Source organism: Diospyros lotus, chromosome 8 (assembly GCF_014633365.1).
Source record: "Diospyros lotus cultivar Yz01 chromosome 8, ASM1463336v1, whole genome shotgun sequence".
In the NCBI taxonomy this organism is placed as follows: domain Eukaryota; kingdom Viridiplantae; phylum Streptophyta; class Magnoliopsida; order Ericales; family Ebenaceae; genus Diospyros; species Diospyros lotus.
Genome location: NC_068345.1, coordinates 30,560,114 through 30,584,337, shown reverse-complemented (window position 1 = coordinate 30,584,337; position 24,224 = coordinate 30,560,114). Strand labels below are relative to the sequence as shown.

At 38.2% G+C, this 24,224-nt stretch overlaps 1 protein-coding gene across 2 annotated transcripts; it reads right to left on the bottom strand.

Moving 5' to 3' along the window:
• Nucleotides 1-889: 889 nt before the first annotated feature.
• LOC127808067 (hexokinase-2, chloroplastic) lies at nt 890-11,572 on the bottom strand. 2 transcript variants are annotated; one of them, XM_052346407.1, is made up of 9 exons: nt 11,190-11,572; nt 9,962-10,112; nt 9,687-9,869; nt 9,341-9,415; nt 9,063-9,218; nt 8,890-8,985; nt 8,653-8,804; nt 1,819-1,900; nt 890-1,396 (listed from the first exon to the last, which is right to left on the bottom strand). In XM_052346407.1, exons 1-9 carry the CDS (start codon nt 11,459-11,461, stop codon nt 1,058-1,060), a joined length of 1,506 nt encoding a protein of 501 aa, XP_052202367.1. In that variant the 5' UTR covers nt 11,462-11,572; the 3' UTR covers nt 890-1,057. The 2 variants fall into 2 exon arrangements, with proteins under 2 accessions (XP_052202367.1, XP_052202368.1); XM_052346408.1 differs by having other exon boundaries at nt 8,653-8,783; nt 11,190-11,570.
• Nucleotides 11,573-24,224: the final 12,652 nt, after the last annotated feature.

Sequence of the window (24,224 nt, the reverse complement as noted above, 5' to 3'; positions counted from 1 at the left end):
TCAAATGATCAAATGGTATCCAAATATAGATATAAAAAAAAATAAAGTGCACAAGGTTGGTAGGGGGAACACGAGAGATAAACACGATCAAGTATCAATGTATGTTATTTGATTGCTATTATTGATGTATACAATAACTTCCATAAGCTGACCCTGGTCTAATGGTTTAGCCAACTGGAAATCCATCCCAGCCTGCTTTATCCTCTTTGTTTTCTTAACTTCAAGTATTGTATGTGCAGTTAATGCTATGATCGGTATATGGACGCCGTAGTACTTCTCTTTCTCTTGTATCATTCTGCACATTAGAATGAATGTCAAGTGCATGGAGATTTCCAACTCAATTGCTGATGTATGTATGCACGCGTTTGTACCAAACTAGTAAATCATCTTTAATGTATGATTCAGTTGATAGAATAAGAATAAGAATAATTCTACTAGAATTAGTCAAGCCATTGAATGCAACACAACAAAGACGGTGTGTAAATATATTATAATTCTTCTAATATATTTCATTTGTTTGGAATTGTAAAATACAAGTTGGTATGTAATTTTTGATATTTAATTTTTAATTTAATTTATTCAAATTATGGAGTACTTACTGATGTGTTTTATTACATAAATTTAAATTTTATATGTTTGCTTATTATTTGAGTTTTGTAGAGTGTTTAATAAAAGTAAAATTGTTATAATTTTTTCACAAATTTTAACATAATACATATAAATTATAATTGTATTTTAATCTTAATATTATTTACACCGTGCCTTTAAGCATGGGTATACGCAAGTGTATATATATATATATATATATATTACAAGACAAAAGATGTGAGATCAGTGCACATTAATTAATAAACCTGAATCACAGACAGATTCTTCTAAATTACAAAACTTTGAAAGAATTCCCATGATTTCCCTTTATTCTCAACCCAGAGTTTGTGATCCAAACTGCCTTAGACCTTAGATCTAAGCTAATTCTCTCCAAAACGGCTCCAAACAGTAGGAGAAAAATGTAGCAAACATTGCATCCTTTATTCGTGATGAAGTGAACATTTGGTTTCTAATATTCCTGTCCATACATGGAGTTTGTAGCAGCCAAGAGAGCAGCTCCAATCCCGGACCCATCTTTGGAATGTTCTATGACTATGTTCTTCGACCTCCCTAGTCCTAGAAGCTCGGTGACTGCATCTTGGAGGTATCTTCGATACTGGGGATAATGCTCATACAAGCCTCCATCCATGGCCACCACTGTCCTCTTCCCAAAGATAAGTCCCTGTGTATCCTCCTCCATCTTTTGAAGTATCCCTGTAATGCCGGCACCAGCCAATCGACCGCCCCTCTTTACGATAGTGTCACAAACTTCCAACACTATCTTCCTAGCATTTAAATCAGATTTTACCTGGTATCATGGATGCAGTGAAATTAACATCATTGTAACCAAGAGCTTCAAAATATGTATGCATCAGTAGCCATAATACTTAAAACCATCATTCTTAATAATTTGGAGCTTTTCAATCTTTATGTGTAAGAGGGGGAAGTTGTTACCCAGAGGCAGATATTTCTTCTCAAGATGCGCTTGTGAATAATTTTTTGATACGTTTATTCAGTACATGGTCTTATGAGCTAAGATAGAAACGATTGGCAAGCTAAAATTCATGAAGGTGACCCCATATAATGAAGTAAAGGCTTGATGTGTTACTGTATTTATTTAGCCTATATGAACACACATTTATACTCATAGGGGCAATCACTGATGGATCCTAAATTCATTATTTGGATGTAGATATGCCAGATATAAGGGTATCTTAATGTTTAATTTACCCCAGCCACATCATGTAAGATCGATTCAACAGCTTCGAGATCTTGGGAACTGTCTTGCTGCATAGCACATATATCTGGGGTCCTGAAAGAACAACTCAGAATAGGGAATAGGGTTTAATTAGAATATATATTAGAAACTTTCAAGTAATTACATAATAAATAATCCACAGAAAAAGGAGGAAATCTCAAGAGAAAAAGAAGGAAGTCTCAAAGAAAGTTGACAAAATTGCATGCTTTAATTGAAGAGTAATTTAGAAGAATTTAGTCATTCCAATGCGGCAATGCTACTACGTGGATCAAAAGAGAGAATACTGTGATGAGTGAAAGTGTAACAGTATAATACCAGGATCCCCTCTACTCTACTCACTCAATCAATAATAGAAGCCTTCCACTCTTTACCCTTCAAGATTAGGGACTCAATTGTGCCATGGATGAATTATCAACAGCAGCAATGATTTGTCATTTATCCATGCTGTTTTATCCGATGAGTTTTATAGTGGACGAATTGTCATTTGTACTAATCAGAGCACATGATAAGTGTTGAAGTAGAGAATATAACATTTAGTTTGGGGTTGTGACGATGCACATGATAAGTGTTGAAGTAGAGAATATAACATTTAGTTTGGGGTTGTGACGATGCAGAGCCGATCACTCTCTTCTATCTCAGACCAAATACCTGCAAACGGAGTCGGGGACTCGCTTTCCCGTGATTACTTCGACATTCAAGTCAGTTCACCGGGTTGTCAAAGCTAAAGTATGTAGTTGAAAACTTAAGGAAAAAGAAAAATCCTCTTACTCGTCTTGGTTGCCTCTTCTTATCCTCTTGTCAAGATAAGAATTCCCTTTTTGAACTTCTGGGATCCGGATCCCGTCCTTTGCGGAGCCATGATCTTGATGGCATGGATCTGGTAATCGGTTTTCGAGGGGCTTGGGATAATCCCTACCTCTATGGTCTTTGGAATGATGATTGAGGCCAAGGAATTCGGGGAATCCTCGTTGAGCAAAAGGCTAAGATTCCTAGTCAGTTAGTTGAGATGTATCTACCACGTGTCCATCCCGGACTTGGGCTAAATGGCGACCTTGGCTTGGTTCTTTGGTAAACACGTGTCTTTGCTTTTATTGGTTGTTTTCCCGGGGTATTGGGATAATTATGAGCCCGAAGGCATTCCCCTCATCATTTTCCCCCCCATTCCTCGGGTTATTCAGTTTCAATGGCTCAAGGAGTGTAGGAGTCAGCTTGTGCTTGGGAAGTGCCTAGGCCTATCATCCCGAAGGAACTTGACTTCCGCACTATCCCTAAAGTTTTCTCAGAGGGCTCGAGCATAGCGCGTCGATTATCTTCGAGGGCGAGCTTCCTTTTTCCCTGAAGGCTGAATTCTAACGGGGAGTCGAGGAGTTTTGTCTTTCCATAAAATCGCTATTAATTTTCCTTGAGGCCAACGTCAATTTTCGTGTTGTCCAAATTTTCTCTCTCGAGACGCACAATCCAAGGCAATTAATGCTCATCATTACCCGCCTCTTTACTCTTCGCCTATAAGGCTCCGACACGTGACTTTCGCCCTTTTGTTCATTTGTTCTCCCCAATCTATTTTTGGCTAAATTGCTACTACATTGTAATGTTTCCTTCCCTTTTTGCTCCTTTCTCGTCTTCTCCTCAGACTTCTCTTTCCATGGTGATTACCGGATCTGGAAGACTCAACTCGGCTGGCACAAAGTTAATCAAGTGGGAAACACACCCTGCTTCTTCCATTCCTAGCTAATGGATGAGCGAGTCGGAATGCCGGCATTTCAAGGAGAAGTACAATATTCCTGAAGACTAGGAGGTCGAGTTCAACACACATTTGAGGGCATGCCATCCCGTTTCCGGCCGCCTCTGAGTCTACAAATGTGCCTTCGATAGGGGCTTTCGCCTACCCCCCCGACTCAACTCGGCTGGCACAAAGTTAATCAAGTGGGAAACCCACCCTGCTTCTTCCATTCCCAGCCAATGGATGAGCGAGTCGGAATGCCGGCATTTCAAGGAGAAGTACAATATTCCTGAAGACTAGGAGGTCGAGTTCAACACACATTTGAGGGCATGCCATCCCGTTTCCGGCCGCCTCTGAGTCTACAAATGTGCCTTCGACAGGGGCTTTCGCCTACCCCCCCGACTCAACTCGGCTGGCACAAAGTTAATCAAGTGGGAAACCCACCCTGCTTCTTCCATTCCCAGCCAATGGATGAGCGAGTCGGAATGCCGGCATTTCAAGGAGAAGTACAATATTCCTGAAGACTAGGAGGTCGAGTTCAACACACATTTGAGGGCATGCCATCCCGTTTCCGGCCGCCTCTGAGTCTACAAATGTGCCTTCGATAGGGGCTTTCGCCTACCCCCCCCTCCCCGAGAAAGGGTCATGTCACTCCTTCAACACCTCACCATCGTTCCAACCCAACTATCGCCTTTTGGATGGAGGAATTTGATGGGTTTTGTCGTCATCTGCAGCATCAGCCGAGTAGAGCCCTTGGAGGAGATGTTCGATTATTTCTTCACCACCAACTGCAACCCTGGAGGTTGGATTTCTATCTCGCCAAGGGTCGTGAAGGAAGGCTGCCTTCTTGTGTCCAAGGAGCGTCCTAGAACTAAGGCTACATCCACGTCTCTCATGTTCTCCGGGGGATTTAAGGATTTAGACGACTGGAAAGAGCGTTATGTCTTCATCTGCCCTCGGGGTTCCGGCTTTGCGCAAGGGATATGGTCCGTGTGCAACTGGTGGACTTTGGACACCAAACGCAAGTGTCCAAGCGTCGATGCTATTAAAGAGTCAGCCAGTAGGATCCTGGGTATAAGCAGGGACTGGAAAGAGGAATGGCTTACAAATTCGATGCTTGCCGAGGTGGGCCTGGATGGTGGGACCTGTAAGTGTAAGCTCTTATCCTTCTTCCCTACTCTCTTATTCTTTTCACCATTACCAGATATTGATTCCTTTATTTTTCCTACGCAGTTAAAGACCCCTGGGAGATACCCTACTACCAAGGGGATGATTCTGGATTTCCCTGAAAGCAAGGGGCCTTCAGCCCTTACAAAGCTGAAGAAAGTAGTTGAGAATGGTCCTAAATCTTCTCAAGGTAAAGGACCTCCAGCTACCTCTATGTTAAAGAAAACAACCGAGGAAGATCTGAGGACTTTCCAAGAGGCCTCGAAAGGCAGCGCTGAGGCTCCCCCGAGGAGCCCTTCCTCTAGACCCCGAGCTCCGAAGAATAAGAGGGACTCCCAACCTTTCCACCAATCGACAACACCCCCCGCTTCATCCCAAGATCCATCCAAAGGTGATAATGAAACTATCGCCCAGGTGCTTGAGGTGACTGGAGCGGAGGCTCTAAGGAGTCAGCCGTCTGCAGGTATGGGGCCAACCTTAGTACACCGTGCCGTTCCAATTCCCTCTCTTTTTAGGCACATACAAATGTCCCTATCACCGGAGGACCACCCAGAATTAACAGGGAGAGCTTCATTGGAGGAAACCTCGGTGCTATCTCCTAAGGAAATTCTAGCCCGAAGAGCAAAGCAGCGAAGAGTTGAGAATGCCCCCACTTTTTCTTCGGTTGAAATAAGTAAACCCCCAAGGTGGCCGAAGCTTCTGCTAGCGTCCTGACGGCTCCAACTTCCTCCTCCCCAACTTCTGCTACTGAGCCTGGAGTGGACCCTTCGCACCTAGTTGTTTCCAGCCTTTTGCCCGTCCCTAGTGACATGGAATACTATGGCGAGGCCTTGAAGGTAGTATTAACCATCTGATTTTCCTCTTCAGTTTTTTTCTTGCTTATGCCAGCAGGCTCCGATAATAATACTCTTCTTGTGTTTTTCGGCAGTGTCTCTCGGCCTTCAAGAATTCAGTAGCCCAATGAGAGTCAAACCACCTGGCTCGCATTGCGGCTTTGGATTCTGAAGTCCGAAGGCTTCGAGAGTCCGAGGCTCTTTCGTCTAAGCTGGCTGACCTCGAGCACAACGTACGGGTTCTCAATAAATCTATTGAATTGGCTCGGGAGGAGGCAAAGCTGGCCAACGAGGCCGAGACTCAAGCTCACCAGGACCTAGAGCTGGCACAGAATGGGATGCTGGAAGCTCATTAGGCCAACTCTAGGCTTGAGGAGGAGCTAGATGTTGTGAAGGCCGCGAATGAGAAGCTCAGGAAAAATGTAAAGAGGCTATCCTCAGAGCTAAAAGAGAACAAAAATAGTCAAGTTGAAACAATGAAGTCCTATTCCCAGTGCAAGGAAGATCTCCAAGCAGCTAACGCGAAGCTTCGATCCACCCTTGAAGATACCCACGTGGCTTTTCAAAATGGTCGCGAGGAGTTCCGAAATTCCGAGGCTAACACTTCGGGGTGGATTCGAGCATATGAAGAAACTCGTGAAGGAGTGCTTCCCGAACTTGAACGTGGACTCCATCGCTTTCGATGTCTCGGCTTCTTTATCTTCTTTGGAATAAATGCCTTTGTATTTATAAACACAACATCTCAATAAAATTCAACGTTGGCATTTTCTTCTTTCTTTGTTTGCTTGTTTTTCAAAATCTTACAAAATTTCTGCATTTCTTCATGAAGACTAAATGTTACCAGCGCTAATTAACCACTCTTCGAGAGAGAGAGTTAGGTGTCTCCACCTTAACTGTTTACATGCACCCGAATGGGCTCTATCATTGTCAGGAACAACTTTTTGCATAGTGACTCTGTAGGTTTTGAATCTTCAGCCCTCACTAGAGGTTGTTCTTAGAACTGGGAGGTTACATCTAACCCCCTTTATGCTCGGAGGATAATCCTCCGAAATAATCTGATCTTTATTAGGGCGATCCCCTAGGGATCATACTAATTTGTTTGGTCAGGGGTTCTAAACCCCTAAGGATCATGTCTGATCCTTTTTCTCTTTATCGGGGGTTCGAGGCCCCCGAGGATCACGTCTGATCCTTCTCTCTCTTTTTTTATTGGTGGCCCCCTGGAATTTTCTATTGTGAGGAACTGGACTGTTAGGAGAAAATAAATTTAATTCGAGAGTCATAATAGGAAGGAACATTATTGATAAAATTTCCTCAAATTTTGTACATTCCAAGTATATTTTACGGGTGTGCCCTCCGCGGTTTCGAGTTTATAAGCGATAGAACTGAGGGTTTCCACTACTCTGTATGAGCCCTCCCAATTAGGTGTCAACTTGTTTGCCTTCTGAGTGCTTCGAACGTCTGCTCGCCGTAATACCCAATCTCCAAGAAGGAAGCTCCGAGCCTTAACCCTTCGGTTATAATACCTCTCAATACGTCAATTGTAAGCAACCTGTCGAACCCTCGCCTGATCATAAAGTTCATCCAGGAGGTCCAAGTTGTTTCTTAGATTCTGCTCATTGGACTCTAGGCTAAAAAGCTCCACTCTGAGGGTCGGCACCTCCTATCTCCATCGGGATCAGAGCTTCTGAACCATAACATAAGTTAAATGAAGTCTCGCCTGTAGATACCTTCACCATGGTTCAGTAAGACCATAAGATACTTGGTAATTCATCCATCCACTTTATCCACGCAGGCCTTTAGGCCATGCAATAAGGTTCGGTTTGCGAGCTCGATTGACCGTCAAGGCTCTTAACCTTGTGGTCGTGGGTCCGAGCCCCACGGTGGGCGTCAAATGATGATGCAGAGCCGATCACCCTCTTCTGTCTCGGACCAAGTACCTGCAAACGGAGTTGGGGACTTGTTCCCCTGTGATTACTCCGACGTTCAAGTCAGTTCGCCAGGTTGTCAAAGCTAAAGTATGTAGTTGAAAACTTAAGGAAAAAGAAAAATCCTCTTACTCATCCTGGTTGCCTCTTTTTATCCACTTGTCAATATAAGAATTCTCTTTTCGAACTTCCGGGATCCGGATCCCGTCCTTTGCGGAGCCATGATCTTGATGGCATGGATCTGGTAATCGGTTTCTGAAGGACTCGAGATAATCCCTATCTCCATGATCTTTGGAATGATGATTGAGGCTGAGGAATTTGGGGAATTCTCATTGAGCAAAAGGCTAAGATTCTTAGTCGATTAGTTAAGACGTATATGCCATGTATCCATCCCGGACTTAGGCTAAATGGCGACCTTGGCTTGGTTCTCTAGCGAACACGTGTCTTTGCTTTTATTGGTTGTTTTCCCAGGGTATTGGGGTAATTATGAGCCCGAAAGCATTCCCCTCATCAGGTTGTTAACAAAGCAAAAGGAGACTTAAGAATGGCAGTTGCTTTTGATCTTGATAGCAATGAAGGTAATTGTGATGCATTTTTAGATGCCTTCCACTATCGGGGTCAACATTCCATAAAAATGACACTCTTGTTTCCTTTCCAAGAAATCAAACAACTGCTGGGGTCCATATTGCCTTCATTTGTTATTCAATATTTGAGGTATTTGCTATATCAGTTTTTCATCCCGAGGAATGCACTTACAGATCAGTGAAGAAGATTGTCCTAGTTTTGCACCAAGAAATGCTTTTACGAAATAAATTATATGCAGATTTCAGGATTTGCATACAATAGTTTTTCTTACAGGTTGGGGGAGGGTTGACGTTAACAGAGGGAAATTCATCCAAATAATTTACTGATCCAGGAGGTTGGCCTTGCATCGTCAGGTAAAGATGGCACTACCAAGCCATAGGATTACAGATATCAATAGTGTGATTCATCCAGCAAAGAGCTTAAGCATGTAAACTAATAACTAAAGCACATGAGCCACAGTGCAGAAATGGGATTGTCAACAAAGAGCAGATAAGCATCACAATTCACTCCTAGAAGTTTGGCTTTCAAACCTTTCGAATTTCTCTCGTATGTTCAAAAGACAAGAAAACTCTATACCTGAGCATAAATGGAGTGTTTAACTTCTCATGAAGAGATGAGCCAAATAAGGCACCAACTTCATCCATCTTTACAAGTACTTGTCTTACAATTTCACCAAGGTACATACCAGAGATTGTCTTCTCAAATATCTGTTGCATGAATGAAAAGGACTACTTGATATTTAGATGGTTTACACAACTAAATTACTTGTATTAACGTATAGAAACCAAGCATTATGCAGAAACAAGAGTTCACCTGCTCCCCAGGATTGATACTTTGAGCATCCATTTCCCTATCAAACTGAGTTAATGGAAGGCCATTTGAAAATGCTCCCCATTCCAGATTGATAATCTGAATGCAGAACGTTCATCAAAACATAACTTTAAAACAAAACCACAACAACTGAAGTGTATAGAAATTTTACAAACTGTTCTTCCTGATGTAGAATTGTGGCCCTGTAGCTTAGGTATAGCATCTACTCGTTCTACATAGCATGCATTGGTTCCAGTTCCCAGAATAACGGCAACCATGACGTCATCATCCCAGTATCTTGCTCCTGCTAGTGTTCCCACAGTGTCATTGACCTAATTTGTGCCAACATTAACAAAAAAATCTTCAATGTACCAGAAAACTGCAAGTCTGTCATTGTTCAATTTCATTCTAGAACCTTTCTAAAAAACATGAAGCTAGCTCGACTAAAGCATACCAGGGCAGAAACCCGCATGTCCAGTCCCTGCCTTTCCATAGCTTGATTCAGACAAGCTACTACATCCTTTCCGGCCTGTACAACATTCAAATTCTCCAATGATTGTATGAGGAGAAAACAGTATAGATCTCAATGTTGAAGGACTAAATCAGAAGCAAAAGGGAATTAGCTCTGTTTCTGCTTTGTGCTTTATACATGTATGTATGAATTGTTGAAACAACAACTCTTCATTCGAGTTTTTGCAATGTTACAGGGCTCTACATATAGAAGTACAAAGATGAGAGCAATTTCATGACTCTTGACCAAAAAGCAATCTGATGTATTTATGGAAATTATAAGTACCAACCGTTCCAGAGACTGCAAAACCCTTTGTCCATTTGATCAGTATGCCAGAATCGATAGATGTCTGCTTTACTGGGAAAGAAAACGTGAAACCAATTTCCCTTTTCCTTCCATCAGGCAGGGAAAATTGTCCACCTTCTTTCCCCACAAATTTTGACAGCATCGAAGCAATAAAATCAAAAAGCTCCTAAAAGCATTAAAAAGTTATATCAATAAACAATAAAATAAAAACAAAGAGAACTGACATAAGCACTATGCGAACATGATGAATAAATGGACCTCAGAGGTGCCAAACATAAGCTCTTGCGGGATGGACACTTGTTCAAATTCAGTTGCAATTACACGTTCGCCTATTCCTCCTAATTGCACTCTCAGCACCCGGAAGTTGGTTCCTCCAAGATCCAATGCATAAAACAATCCTTTCTCATTCCTTACAGAGCAAATAGATTTGAGTGAGTTCAATTAATCTTGAAAAGACGTGAAACAGAAGGAAAGCTAAAATAGGTTCTCTAGATAACTTTGCTCAGTGACTGAACCAAACAAGTAATTGTTTCCTTTTGTACCTCTATCAATATAAACATCCCTTGATTCTCAAAGAAACCATGTTTCTTGTCCCATCTTTTGACTAGTACATTCTTAAGAGCAAAACTAGCCCCAAAAGCTTCTAATATATCCAAAAGAGCTCTGGTTGAGAAGATTTGGATTCAAATATGGTAAACTCTCCAATTATTCTTGTCTTTTATGCACTCTTTTCCCTGCAGCTAGAAGAAAAGTGATTTTGAGTAGATAAAAGCGTTCTTGTGTGTTCTTGAGTTGTTTGGCCAATTTAAAAAACAGTATTATATGAGAGCAAAAACCATTTTTTTTTTCTTTTTTGGGTTGTAAAGGAGAATTATCATAACTTTTGCTACAGATGAGAAGCCAAAAAAAAAATACCTTTAACCAAAAATTTAAATTAGAGGGAAATCCTTTAGCACTGTATCCCACTTAAAAAACTCTTTTATCTCTTTCATATGATTTGGCCGCTGTTTTTTTTGTTTTTTTTTTTTTTTCTGTTTCGATTGCTAGGATCAGATCACATACAAACATCAATAGAAAATAAAAGACAGAAATTTAGAGTGGTTCAATTTCAATAGACCTACATTGATGTTACAATAGTGCTTTTTGTATAAATAATTCTCGCAACATTAAAAATTTTAAAGTAATAGGGATCACAGGCAAAGGGGAGTGTCAGATAGCTTGAGGAGGCACTCTAGAATCTAGAACATCAATCGGAATTCCAACCACATCCACTTGCTCTTTGATTAGAAATATATCCTTGATTTACTCTCAGAAGCCGGGGAAGAAAAAGAAAAAGAAAAGTGTAGAGAGAGAGAGAGAGAGACAGAACTCAAAAGGAGTAAAATTAACATGTTCAAAGCACCAAGAACTAGTTCAGAGAAACCAAAATGGACCACCAAAGTCAAGAATGTCAAAGAACTGGACAAAAAAGAAGAAATTGGAGTACCCAGTTGGCAAACTATCGACGAAGCTGAGTATCATGGGGAGATCGCCGCCGCCGTCGGCCTCGAGCCCAGAGCGCATGTCGGCGGCCATGGCGTCGGCCACGTGGCGGAGGATTGGCAAAGGCGTAGCGCAGTCTTGCTTCAACTTGGTCAAGATCGGGCCCACGGAGGAGATGACCGACGATCGAACGGCCATCGTAAACCGCGGAACTGCAGCCGGATGTCGGGGCAGGCGGAGAGATCGGAGGGCCGGCGGGCTGGCGGAGACCGACATAGTCGGTGGACGGTGAGATCAGAGTAAGAAGGAAAGTGCGCAAAGGGAGTCGTTGAGAAGCGAGTGAGCAGCCAGAACAGAACGTGACACTAAAACTTTCTGTTCAACGGTCGTGTTTTAATTTAAGTATAAAACGTTACTACATATCGTATATGTGCTTATAGATATAATTATAAATATTATTAAGTAACCTTAAATTAATGTAAGGAAAATATTAAAAATTATGTGAATTAGAAATAAAAGAAAAGATAAGAAAATAAAAACAGTAGTTGGATTGGGAACGTACCTAACTAACTGTTGGGCTCGTCAGTCGTCACCAAGAAGCAACGTTATCCAGCGACCAATTTTTGGCGCTATTTTTTGTTTTTCTTTTATTCATTTATTTATTTATTGTAAATACCAAAGTTGAGTTGACGGACGGAGACAGAGACAGTGAGGAGGGGGCAGTGGCGGACGATCCGATGGATGCTCAAACTAGGCATCTTTGCTTGGTTGGGTGGTCTTTTATTTATTTTATTTTTTAGTAAGTTACGGTTAACCTTCATATCATACCGGAAAATTATGAGAATTGAAAGGAGCAGGACGAGTGAGACATGACGCGAGAATAGCAAAAAGCCTGTCACAACCTAAAACTCACGTGGTGGTGAACATGAAGCCCTTCGCAATTAATGAACCATGGTTTGAACTCTTGAACTCATGTCTGGATCATATCTGGTCACATCTTGGATAGGGCGTTTTGGTATAGATTATAAAAGTCTTCAATTCTCCATTAACATGTACGCGTTAACGCTTAACAAGGGCGGAATTAAGATTTTCATTTAAGAACGAATTTAAATATAAAAAATATAATTTTTAAAATAAGATAATAATAATATTATTATTAAAATATATATATATATATTATTTTTTACAATTGTTGTTTGTAGCTTTTCATTTTTTGATAACGCTACATAATGATCTCATTATCAATTTTATTAAATATATTATTTTTAATATACATAATTAAATTATCATTCATCCATTAGTCTCCAATCTTACTACATATATATTAGATTTTTTACGATATTTATTGTAAAAAATACTCTTTTAATTGTAACAATAACAACTAAAAGAGTTAATGCCGAAATCACAAGCTTATAACTAATAGGTACACTATTTTTTTTTTTCTCATCACAACCAAGTTCTGTCCAAGGTTATGCTCTTTGTTAGAGTGCATATAAAAAATATAAGTTTGAAACTGATCATTAAGTGTTATGAACTCTACTCTTGAAAAATTTTCAGGATAATACTCAGCAAAACAAATTAATTTTTCTTTGTCAAAAGCAAAAAATGAATCATTTGGGCATAAACAAGTTATACAAAAAAATAACTCAGTACTAATCTCTTGAAGTTGCATATCAATGATAGCATAGAACAAGTCCACACGAAAGTGATGCAAATTCGTAATTTTTTCAGTGTTATGCCATGAGCGACCTCAGTGTATAAAAATACCATCCATGTCGGGAACATCAATATTCTGCTTTTCACAAAAAAAAAAAAACTGCTTTCAAAAACAAATACCACTTATTGTCTCTATCACTTGGAGTCTTTGTTTACATATTTTCACTAAAGTAATGGTATTTACAATACCTTGATCTTTCCTTTGTAATGACTTGGACAATTCATTTGAAATTGCTAAGATGGTTCTCATGAGATGTAGATTAAATGCAAATTCCAATAATTGTATTGAGTCCAATAAATCATCTGCCTCACACTTTTGTTCAATAGATCCATCATCAACAATCATTTCAAGAACATCAACTATAGGCGAGAACATAGAAATCAAACTAATCAAAGTACCATAATGCGATCCCCAACGAGTATCACCAAAACGCATAATGGTACTTTGTTGATTAAGATCTCAACCACTTGAAATCCCACCATTATGGAGTGCTTCAAAAATTATGGCTTCTTGTTTCTCTCGCAAAAGATCACAACGTTTCGATGATGCTCCAACAATATTCACCACTCTAGAAACCAAATTAAAGAGCGAAGTAACTTGCACATGCTTCTTTGCTACATCTACAAATGGCAATTGAAGTTGATGAGCAAAACAATGAACATAGAAAACACACGGGTTCTCTTTCAAAATAAGTTCTTTGAGACTAGCGCCATCATAACCTTACCCCGCAATCTAGATATACTCGACCCATATCTAGAAAATAATTTATCTATAGCAACCTTAAGTGATAAGACAGTAGTATTGGAAACATGTTCAATCCCAATAAACCGTTCATCTACATGTCTCGTTTTATTAACAAAATGCAAAATAGTAGACATATGTTCCTTTATTGAGATATCTCGAGATTCATCAATTAGAATTGAAAAGAATGCATTACTAACATCTTTTATGATAAGATCAATTGTTTCAATAGCAGCAGCTTTTACAATATTTTTCTGAACATCAGGTGATGTTAGATTTTTAGGAGCATTTTTCAAAGTTAACAACCTTAATCTCCTTATTATGATTGGCTAGAAATTGCAATAGTTCAAGAAAGTTACCTTGATTATTTGAATCTTCAAACTCGTCATGACCACGAAATGCTAGTCCTTACCGTAGAAGAAGTTGAACACAATCAATTGATGTATTCAGACAAATTCGATAATCACACCGTATTTGTTCTAATTGTCTAAAGAAAATTGTCTCAATATTTTGTTCTTAATACATTAAGGCTTCACAGTTACTTCGAGCTTGATTGTGTGCATTATTGGCATCTCCAATTAATATGAACTTGAAGTCTATCTTTCTTTTTAAAATTATTGAACCCTTCTTTCACAAAAGAATCACCACCTCCTTATTCCCCATTGTGTGTTTTAAGAAGATAACAGTATAAGTAAAATACGGCATCTTTGCTTATACTATATGCTGAGGTTCCGAATTGAGTATATTAAAAGCCTGGCATGCGAATCAATATATTTTGAGATACATTTGAGGCAAGTGGTCTGACGCTAAACTCGATTTTATGTAAATTATTTTATTATGTTGTCATGCCTTGATACGAATATGTCATGTAGATTGCATTACATGCTATGATGAAATGTGTATATATACACGATGATATTATTGATCATATATCGCATAAGGGTTTGAGAGTATAGGCCGCTACCGTTGCTCTACCAAGGATGCACCCATACACCTTGACATGGTCAAAAAGTCGTAAAAATAAGGAGTAGTATTAAGGTACGGTCAGCTCAAACCGAAAAGAAAAGGAAATGACATTTTGGATATTGCATCCATGCACAAAATATGATTATTGTACCCTTAGAAGATTCATTATCTAACATGGGTTTTGCCCCTAGAATATTCAAACGTTTCAGATAGAGATTATAGTAAAAACGATGATGAATGAGGCATGAAATGGCACTTAGCAAAGTGTATGATGTATTGATTGAATGTTATGTAGCCCATGTATTTAAGTTATGCTACTTTGAATTCTGAACGTTTTAAGGAATGATAATGTATAACCTTATTTATGATTAATGTTAAATTTAAGGTTCGATTCTAGCTTCCGCATTTGATGTTATGATGATTTTCATTTGAAATAGATGAATGAAAATTTTGGGATGGATATGAGGAATGATATGGTGTTAGATATGAGCCCTAAAAACCAATTCTAGTGACAAAAAGGGACTCGATTTTGTAATTCTTTAAATATTATTTAAATGACAAGTTTATGTTTTATTTAAATTGCAATATGGTTTAAATTATAAAACATACATCCATTAGTATAATAAGGAGTGGATACCATTCTTGCCAGATAATCCACAGTTCGTTATACTATAAACATGTTCCTGGCCGAAAAATTCATAATCTGGATAATAACAACTCGTAAAGGCCAGCATATCGTCTTTTTCCTTATTCAGTGTGAGATACTGAAAGATAAGGTTGGTGAGTCTCGTACCATTCTATATGAGATATAAAAGGAAGATGAGTGGGTGCTCGTTATAAGAACGAGTTCACTGAACGAGACTGTTAACATTAAATCACATGGGTTATTTCTCACGGGTCAGTGATTGAATGTTAGCTGTGATTTTTGCAACTAGTCCTTAGACCTGAGATGACATGGATATCTGTGTATTGGTGGATTAGGATATTAGCGATATTATGTGGTTATTCTAATCAAGGATAATCATACGTATCTATGTGCCTGATTCAGTGATACATGAGGTATGTGTGCATCAGACATGGAATCTATCACCTCGAGATTTATGAGGAAGATATCTTATGCGATCCAATAATCACTTGACGATAAATCCTTGGCCGAGGTAATATGACGATGGAATTTGTTCCATATGGGTTGTGTCATAATTAGTCAAGATTGATTTTGAATTTGGTCATATGACGAGATTAAGAGATTTAACCTACTGACCATGATCTCATATCTTGTCGGGATATAGGATGATAGAGGGACCGTATTGCATGATAACGTAGTAAAAGGTTCATAATACCCATTTCACAATAAATTGGGTAATTGTAACACCCGAGAATAATTTTGAGGATAAAAATGATGTTTGATAAAGGGCATAATTGGAATTTTGGGAAAATAAGACTATAGGGCACACTAACACAGCTTTGGACGACCGAATTAATCAGAGGGAGTATCTCAGACTCTAGATAGTTGACTGCACTCCCACCCTGCAATTAAAACACAAAACAAAACACAATAAAAATTTTATATTTTTTTCTTTGTTTAGGTGAGAGGTTTATACTCGTCAGTGTACGAGTGCAGTTGTAGTCCAAATTTAAATTTATATTTTCTGAATGAGTCCAGGTCGTCCACTGAGAGATTTATTTATGGCAAAAGAAAAAAAAGAATGTCACACACATGCACACGCATTTAGATGGATTGATAACATGATTTTTTTATGATTTTTTTAGATAACAAATACTAGAAAATAAAGCAAGACAGAAGTTGAAATAAATACTAAACGTGAGAATATGAAATTGGAAAGTACTTGAGTTAAGACAATTTCAGTGCCAACCCGTTGATTCCCAAATATTAGCATAAAAGATTAGCAACATTAATTTAATTTCAGATATGAGGATTTGTTATTAAATGCAATTAAAGATAATGATAGCTCTAGTTTAAGCAATCCCCATACATGATATGCGGGATTCTAATTTAAGAAACTACCATAAATTCAATTACAATTAATACACAAAACAACTAAATTAATCATCCGGGTTTGGGTATGATAGCGTTTCCAGTTCTAGTAACTCTCATGCGTGACATGAAAGCTCTAAGTTAGGCTTACGCTCCAATCCAAACCTAGTGATTTTTCAATAATCAAAACACACTCATATTGAAGTTTAAACCAATGTTACTCATTTAAAGCGTAGCTTTCTTTGGGAATCATTGGCGTTAGACACTGTCCTTGCCTTAACCCAAGATTAGATTTAGCTACTCATCTCTATTAAATTAATTGACAGCAATTTAAATGACATAATTTAAATAACAGAATTTAAATGACAGGAATTAAAATAGAAGAAACTAACCGGCCATTTAGGCGGTAGATAATTAAAATACAAGAATTAAAATTGCAAGAATTTAAAGGCATAAACTAACCGTCCATTTAGGCGGTGAACAATTAAATGACAAGAATGAAAATTGCAGAAATTTAAAGGCACAAATTAACCGGCCATTTAGGCGGTGAATAATAAAGTAATAATAAATGACATAAGAATTTAAAAGAAGAAAGGAAGGAAGTAAGATCACAAGAGAGAATACTAAAGAAAAGGGGAAAGAACAAGAACAATTCTCAAAGAGAGAATTATAAGGAAACAACTAAACTTTGATTCAAGAATAATAATCACACTTACAAATGCAATCAAGTGATCTATTTATAGGCCACAAGATGCAATACAAACCACACAATTTCAATTATTCAACTAGACATAATTATATCTAATGGGCACTCACACACTTAAAGTTAAATGGATTTTAGCTATAATACACACCTAATATTAAATGGATTTTAGCTAAAATACATACCTAATAAAGCATTCATAAAGTTAAATGGATTTTAGCTATAATATCCACCTAATAGTTAAGTGGATTTTAGCTAAAAAACACACCTAATAAAGCTCTCACATAAAAAATAAAAATAGATTTCTATAAATTGGTTTTTAATCTTCATTAGGATTAAAAATAATCCTTGGGCCTTCTCCAAATAATATCTTCCATGGGTTGCTCAAATTGGGCCTTAATTCTTCATGGGCTTGAATTCTTCATGGACTTTAATTTTTCATGGGCTTGATTTCTTCATGGACTTGAATTCTTCATGGACTTTAAGTCTTCATGGACTTGAATTCTTCATGCCTAAAAAAATAAAAATAATTTAATGTTATTAATAAATTATATATTATATATATGTATTACACATGGCACATATATATATTATATTATATTATATATATATTACATGCATGCATATAATGATGTATATGTATTATATATAATTTTATATATTATTATTATTATTATTAAATTTTACTTTAAAATTTCATTTCATTCATTTTTCAATTTAAACTTGCATATAACCATAAAATATATATTAATATCTAATTTAAACTATTTTTAAGATCAAAAGAAGGGTATAATTATAACAAAATTTTTATAAAATTAACCACTAATCAATAGTCAAGGAAAATGGTATAGTACCGACGAGCAATTAAAATTATGATTTTTAGTGATGAAAGAAATGAGATCAGAAACAGTTTTCGGTACAGTAAAAATACAGCTGCCAATTAGGTTGTATTACCGAATTGCTGTAAACGACATCCAAAAAGTCAATGGAGAGTATCAAGGACTAGTATTCAATGTATAGAACAACCCTTAAGAGGTTTCAAGTTGAATCGAGTGGATTTGAGGTCAAATAAATCAGTCGGGCCTAAGTGTAATTTTCTAAAAATGCCCGAGGGAGGTCAAAACGGTAAATTTTTGAAAACTTCAAGGGAAAAATGAGAAGTTCTAATTTTGAGGGTCTTAGTGAGGGTATTAGAAAGATCAGGGGCTTGAGGATAAGGACCAAAATGCAAAGGAAAAATTTCAAGGGGCTAAAGTGCAATTTTCATAAAATTGCTCTGGCATGGCAGATTGGCCGCGATTTGTGGCCGGAAAATCCGGCCATTTGACAGCCTAGGACCATCAGGGAATGGTCTAGGCTAGTCTAGGAAGCGTGTGGAGAAAGGTTTGGCCGGAGATCGGCCACGTGGGGGTCGGATTTGGCTATAAATAGCCAAGGGTTTCGGCCGAATTGAAGCACCAAATCGCTCAAGTTTGAGAGCGAATCAAGGAAAGCCAATAAGGGGCTTTTGATCCTTGAGGCGAGAGGAGCTTTTCTGGAAATTTTCGTGAATTTTGGAAGTGGTTTGAAGGTGCTTTGGAACAGATCGGAAAAGGGAGGCGGTCGGTCATACCGCACCTAAAACGGCCCGATCGAGGGCCTTGCCGGAGGTCTTTCGGTCTAAAAATGGTAGCATCGGGATCGACTTGAAGTAAGCTTCCAAGAGGTGTGATCGGCACCAAATTACGGTTGCCGGCCGGCGACCATCTCGACGGAGAAGAAAGGGCGCGTGCTGTGCACGCGCGGCTGCCACGCGCATCAGCCACGCGCAAGCGCGTGAGGGCGCGTGAGGTTTCAAGTAATTTCAAAATTTTTTTATTTATTTTAAGAAAAATAAATTATGAATTATGATGCAAGAAAATTTGAAAAAATGTTGGAGAAAATAGTCATTTTGTAATTTTCAAAGTAAATAAGGCTTATAAAAAATAGGAAGAGGTATTGGAAAATCCTTAGAAAATTTTGGGAGTTAGAAATTAATTATTTATGAATTGTTATGAAGAGAAATCAAGGAAAAATCTTGAGTAGGCATTTATCAGAATTTTTGAGGAAAATATAGAGGAAATAGGAAGAAATTATGAAAAATTTGGAAAAAAAAATAGATATTGATATGGAATTGAACAAATGTGATGTCTAGGGTATCATTGAAGTTCGAGGTTGAATTATAAGAGCGTCGGGCACAAGAATCGAGGTCGATCAGGCACCCATTTCGAGGTGAGTAGTTCTATCGAAAAACTCGTTTATGGTATATGAATGGTTATTGTGAGTGTTCGCCCCCAACTTTGTTTTGACTTATGAGTGGTTCTACCCGAAGGGACCTTGAGTGACATGTGAATGGTTTACTGTGAATGCTCATCCCTATGGCCTGGTGTATTATGGCTGTCCAAACAGTTATTTACACATGCATTGAATTTCGTACAGTAAATTGCATACATTGAGATGTTGATTTTTATGCATGTTATGATTTTTCGACATTGGCTTGTTTTGTGTCGTCCATGTGGGACGTGGGTTGGTAACTTGTGACGTAGCCCAGAGTGACAGCACTCGGGATGCGTACCTAGGATTAATGCTAGGTGACCCACTTGGGACGGGGCTGAGACGGACTTCACCCTACGGGACCCAAGTGGCGGGGCTGAGAGTGGACACCACCCCGGTTGTTGGCTCAAGTGGCGGGGCTGCAAGTGGACACCACCCCAGGTTCCTTTGAGCAATAGCATTAATGCCGAGGTGACGTCGATTCCGAGGATAGTGCTGGTGTGACACTCTTGGGGCTAGGGTTGCGTTGGGTTTTGGAATGCTTTTGAGTTGGAGCGTAAAGCCTAACAATGACAATGGGGTGATTCCCGGGTTCATATGTCGAGGTTGTCCCTCTTAAGCAGGATTGTTTTGCCAATGGGCCGAAGTGGTTGTGTCGCCTTTAGAGAGATTGCATTTTCCCCAGTTAGGGTTAAGTGCTATGCGGGATTCTCTTAGGCTGGTGCATGTCGGGATTTATCGATTTTGTATATGATTTTTCATATCTGCATGAAAACGTTTTTGAACTCTCACTTAGATGATTCAGCATCTAATTTGGACTATGTCCCTGGAATATTCAAACGTTCCAGGTGAAAGCGGTGGCGCCAAGGGAAAGAATATCATCGAGATGTAGCGGCTATGTTTAGTTTTCGTAGGTTTTGTCCATGATTACGATGTTCAGAGGTTATGTAATATTTTGATATTTTCATGTGAAACATCGATTTGGTTATTGTAAAGGAATTGTCGGTTATATATCATTGAGGTTTCGATCTTGCTTCCGCTGATGTGATTGTTGATACCTGTCTTAGTTTATTTATTATTAAATTTTGATATGCTAAGAAGGTACGATCGGGATTGACGGGAAATGATTATGACGAAGGTATATGTATTGAGAGACTTATGTTGTGTGTTCGATGTTGAAAAAAAAAAAATATTCCCGAAATCTCGAGTTAACGCTCGTTGTGGGAAAACAGGGCGTTACAGTAATCATGACATATTGCTAGATGTCACTCGTGATTTACAAGAATTAATTGTTGATTATTCTTGTTGCCAATTTATTTGTGAACCCAGAAAGTCCCACCCAAAAAGAAATCACTTTCAATGAGTAAATAGATAAATTAGTAATTTTATAATTACTAATAATAGTGTATTTATTTATAAGATAAATAAGAATAATTAAATAATTATATTATGAATATAATTGTTTAATCATTAATTGGGTTGGGCCTTTTGCTAGCACATTAGGCTTGGTCCAATAGGACTATTGGATTCAAGTTAACTTAAATGATTTGGGCTTGGCCCAATTACATTAAATGGAATGGGCTTGAGAAGCCCAACCCATTTAATGTATATATAAGCTCTTAATCTCTTCATTTTACTTCATTTGAGTCTTCTTGAATCATTTGAAGGTTGAGAGAGTTTTGAAGAAGTGTTCTTGAATCCAAAGAGGTAAGTTAGAAATTTTTTTGAAAAATTTCTTTACTTATCATTCTCTTTGAAATTCTTGGATAGAAGTGATTTTGGGTGGACTGACTTGGCATCCTACATTTGGAGGATTAACGGCGAGAAATCTAACGGTGAAATCGGATTTCATCAAAAGAGGTAACCTTTCGTTTTTGTTTCCAATTAGTTAAACCATAATTTCTGAAAAACGGGATACCTGTAAACTAAATTTTAATTTTCGCTACGCATATGATAAGATCTATGTAATCCCAACATATGGTTTAACCGTAATTTGAATAGAAAAAAATTTATTATCCTAAAACTGTCCTAAGTTATAACACGCTGGGAAAATGGGGTGTTACAATTGGTATTAGAGCAAAATTTTATTTGGCGACTTAGGGATTGTTGATGGTTTAGAGATTGTTGATTTAGAACAAATCTTAAGGAAGGAAATGATAGGAATTGGAGGATTCATTTGTCAATTTAAGATTATTAGTTAAAGTACTTATGATGAATGATAGGGTAACTGATAGTTATCAAGAATGGTCGAATCATAGATGGTTCGTAGAATGAAGTCCCTACTTAGAGGCTCGGGGATTGTCAATTGAAGTCTTAAAGGATATTGATGTGAGGATATTCAGAGTACAGTTGGTTGAAATGATTTAGCTATTAAAGTTAGGGTCCGATGCTATGGTTCAAATGCAAGATTGATTCGATAACTATGATTACGGACTCATGAGATTAGAAGACTGTTGATTTGAGGTCAGTTGATTTGAGATCACTAGTCAAAATTCTTACACCGAATGAAGGGGTAACTGGTAGTTATCGAAATGATCGAGTCATAGAAGGTTAGTAACCTAGCTGTCAAGATTAGGTTCAGGAATGGATAATATGAATCATCGAGATTCAAATGTAAGGATAAATTAGCGATTCTGAAAATGAAATGTGTAGATCGAGAACCCTAGAGTTTGGGTCAAGGCAAAAAGATATGATGATATACTAAGATATTTATATTCTAAGGATAGGAAAATAACACTGGCTAAGATAATGGGTCCAAGTCCCAATGGACTAGGGTGTGAGGTATGCCACTAGCTTGTTGAACAAGGCTGGAAGCCTAAGGAATCAACCCCAAATAAGATGGATCGTATTGTGAAGACACGATCTAAGGAGAAAGAAGCAAGTAATGTCTTGGATGTGGACTGTGTGTCCTATTTAAAGAATTGCATCTGGGTTCGTGGTCATCTTGTGAGTTGGTTGAGACGAGCATTGTGAGGCTCGAAGGGTAGATTAACCTCGGTGTCTAGTGCGGCATGCTAGTAGGATCATAGGATGGGTCATTTTTAGCATATGCCTTTAGGAAAGAGTTGGGTTGCATGGAAAAAGCTATCCATTGTATAAAGTGGACATGGTAGATTTGATGCATGCTCGTGAGCCTTATAGGCACTACCTGTTCAGTGATGTGATCACTGGCAATGAGGGCCTAAGGCATATGTTTTTGTAGTAGGAGTTCGACATGTGGCAATGACAGTGACTGATAGTTCCTGAAAGACTATGACGAGACCGTGTAGTTTCACCCGGGGCATGCCCATATGGGGGTCAATGCTTGGTGTAGGAGTAAGCCTACTATGTGACTAAGATTAGGGTGACAACTTGTGTGCTAACTGACGATAAGTGTAATGCCTAGAAGAAACTAATTTGATGATCACATGTCAATAGTCAATTGGATCTAAAGAACGAAATACGAGAGGCAATGAAATCTCGGGAATGAGATTTTGGTTAGTAAAGCATGGCTAGTCCAAAGCCTTGACAATGAATTGTGAGATAGTAATCTCATTTCAAATTAGAGTTTGTGTACCTAAACCACAAGAGTTGCTTGTTAAGCTATTTCGACCATAAAAGTAATAATGAGAGACCTAGTCAACAAAGCTTGTGACTATGGTTCAGTGTGCCAAGTGAGCTTAAGGATTTGGAAGTCTGCGAGAAGGGTCACACGAATAAGTTATGCCTTGTGCATTCGCATGAGGACCTGAATCATTAATGAGATTCAAGGTATACTTAGGTAAAGAATCCTTGGAGGTTCTGAGGTTTGGTTGTTCACAAAAAATAGTTGGAACCAGGTAACGTGATTTGAACTAAGATCTTCATAGATAAATTGGTTTGGGATTACTGAGGAATTTCCTTAAGGATTGATTTTAAGGGCTATAGAGAACCTAAGGATTTGTGGTAAAAACTTCAGAGTTTTTTAAGAAGGAATCCAACAAAGACTGGAGTACCATAAGAGACATAAGTACCTACTTGTTATAGCTAATGGTGTAGTTATGGATTGTTACTTTTGTGATTGTGTGAATCTTTGACGTGCTTGAGAGAAATAGGTGATGGCAGATATGTCAGGATGACAGGTCGTAATAGGAAAAGTTGAGTTATTGGATGCTTAGTTACGTGTAGCTTGACTGAGGGTATTAAATTATCAGGCTTTAAAAGAGATGATAATTGAGAATCAATATTTCTTACCTCAAATTGATGAATTATTAACCAACTGCAAGAGGCTAGGATATTTTATAAGATTGATGCGCGATCGAGAGCAAGGGAATGAGACATTTCTAGAACAACATTTATGTTGTGATTTGATGTTGCCTTATGGTTTGACCAATGCACCAGTTGCATTAAAGTCACATTAGCGATTATGTTTATTGATGATATACTGGTGTACTCGGATATGGAGATGCATGGGGATCAATGAAAGAAAACTTAGGAATTGTTGGTTCAAGGTTGTTAACTAAAATCTATATATTATGTGATAGAACAGTTGACAATTATTCAAAACGATTGATAGAATTACGAGTAGAGGATAGTTGGTAAGACATGAATGAAGGTCAGAATGATCTAGCTATTAAATTAGGATTGGAAAAGAAGAAGATTGGTC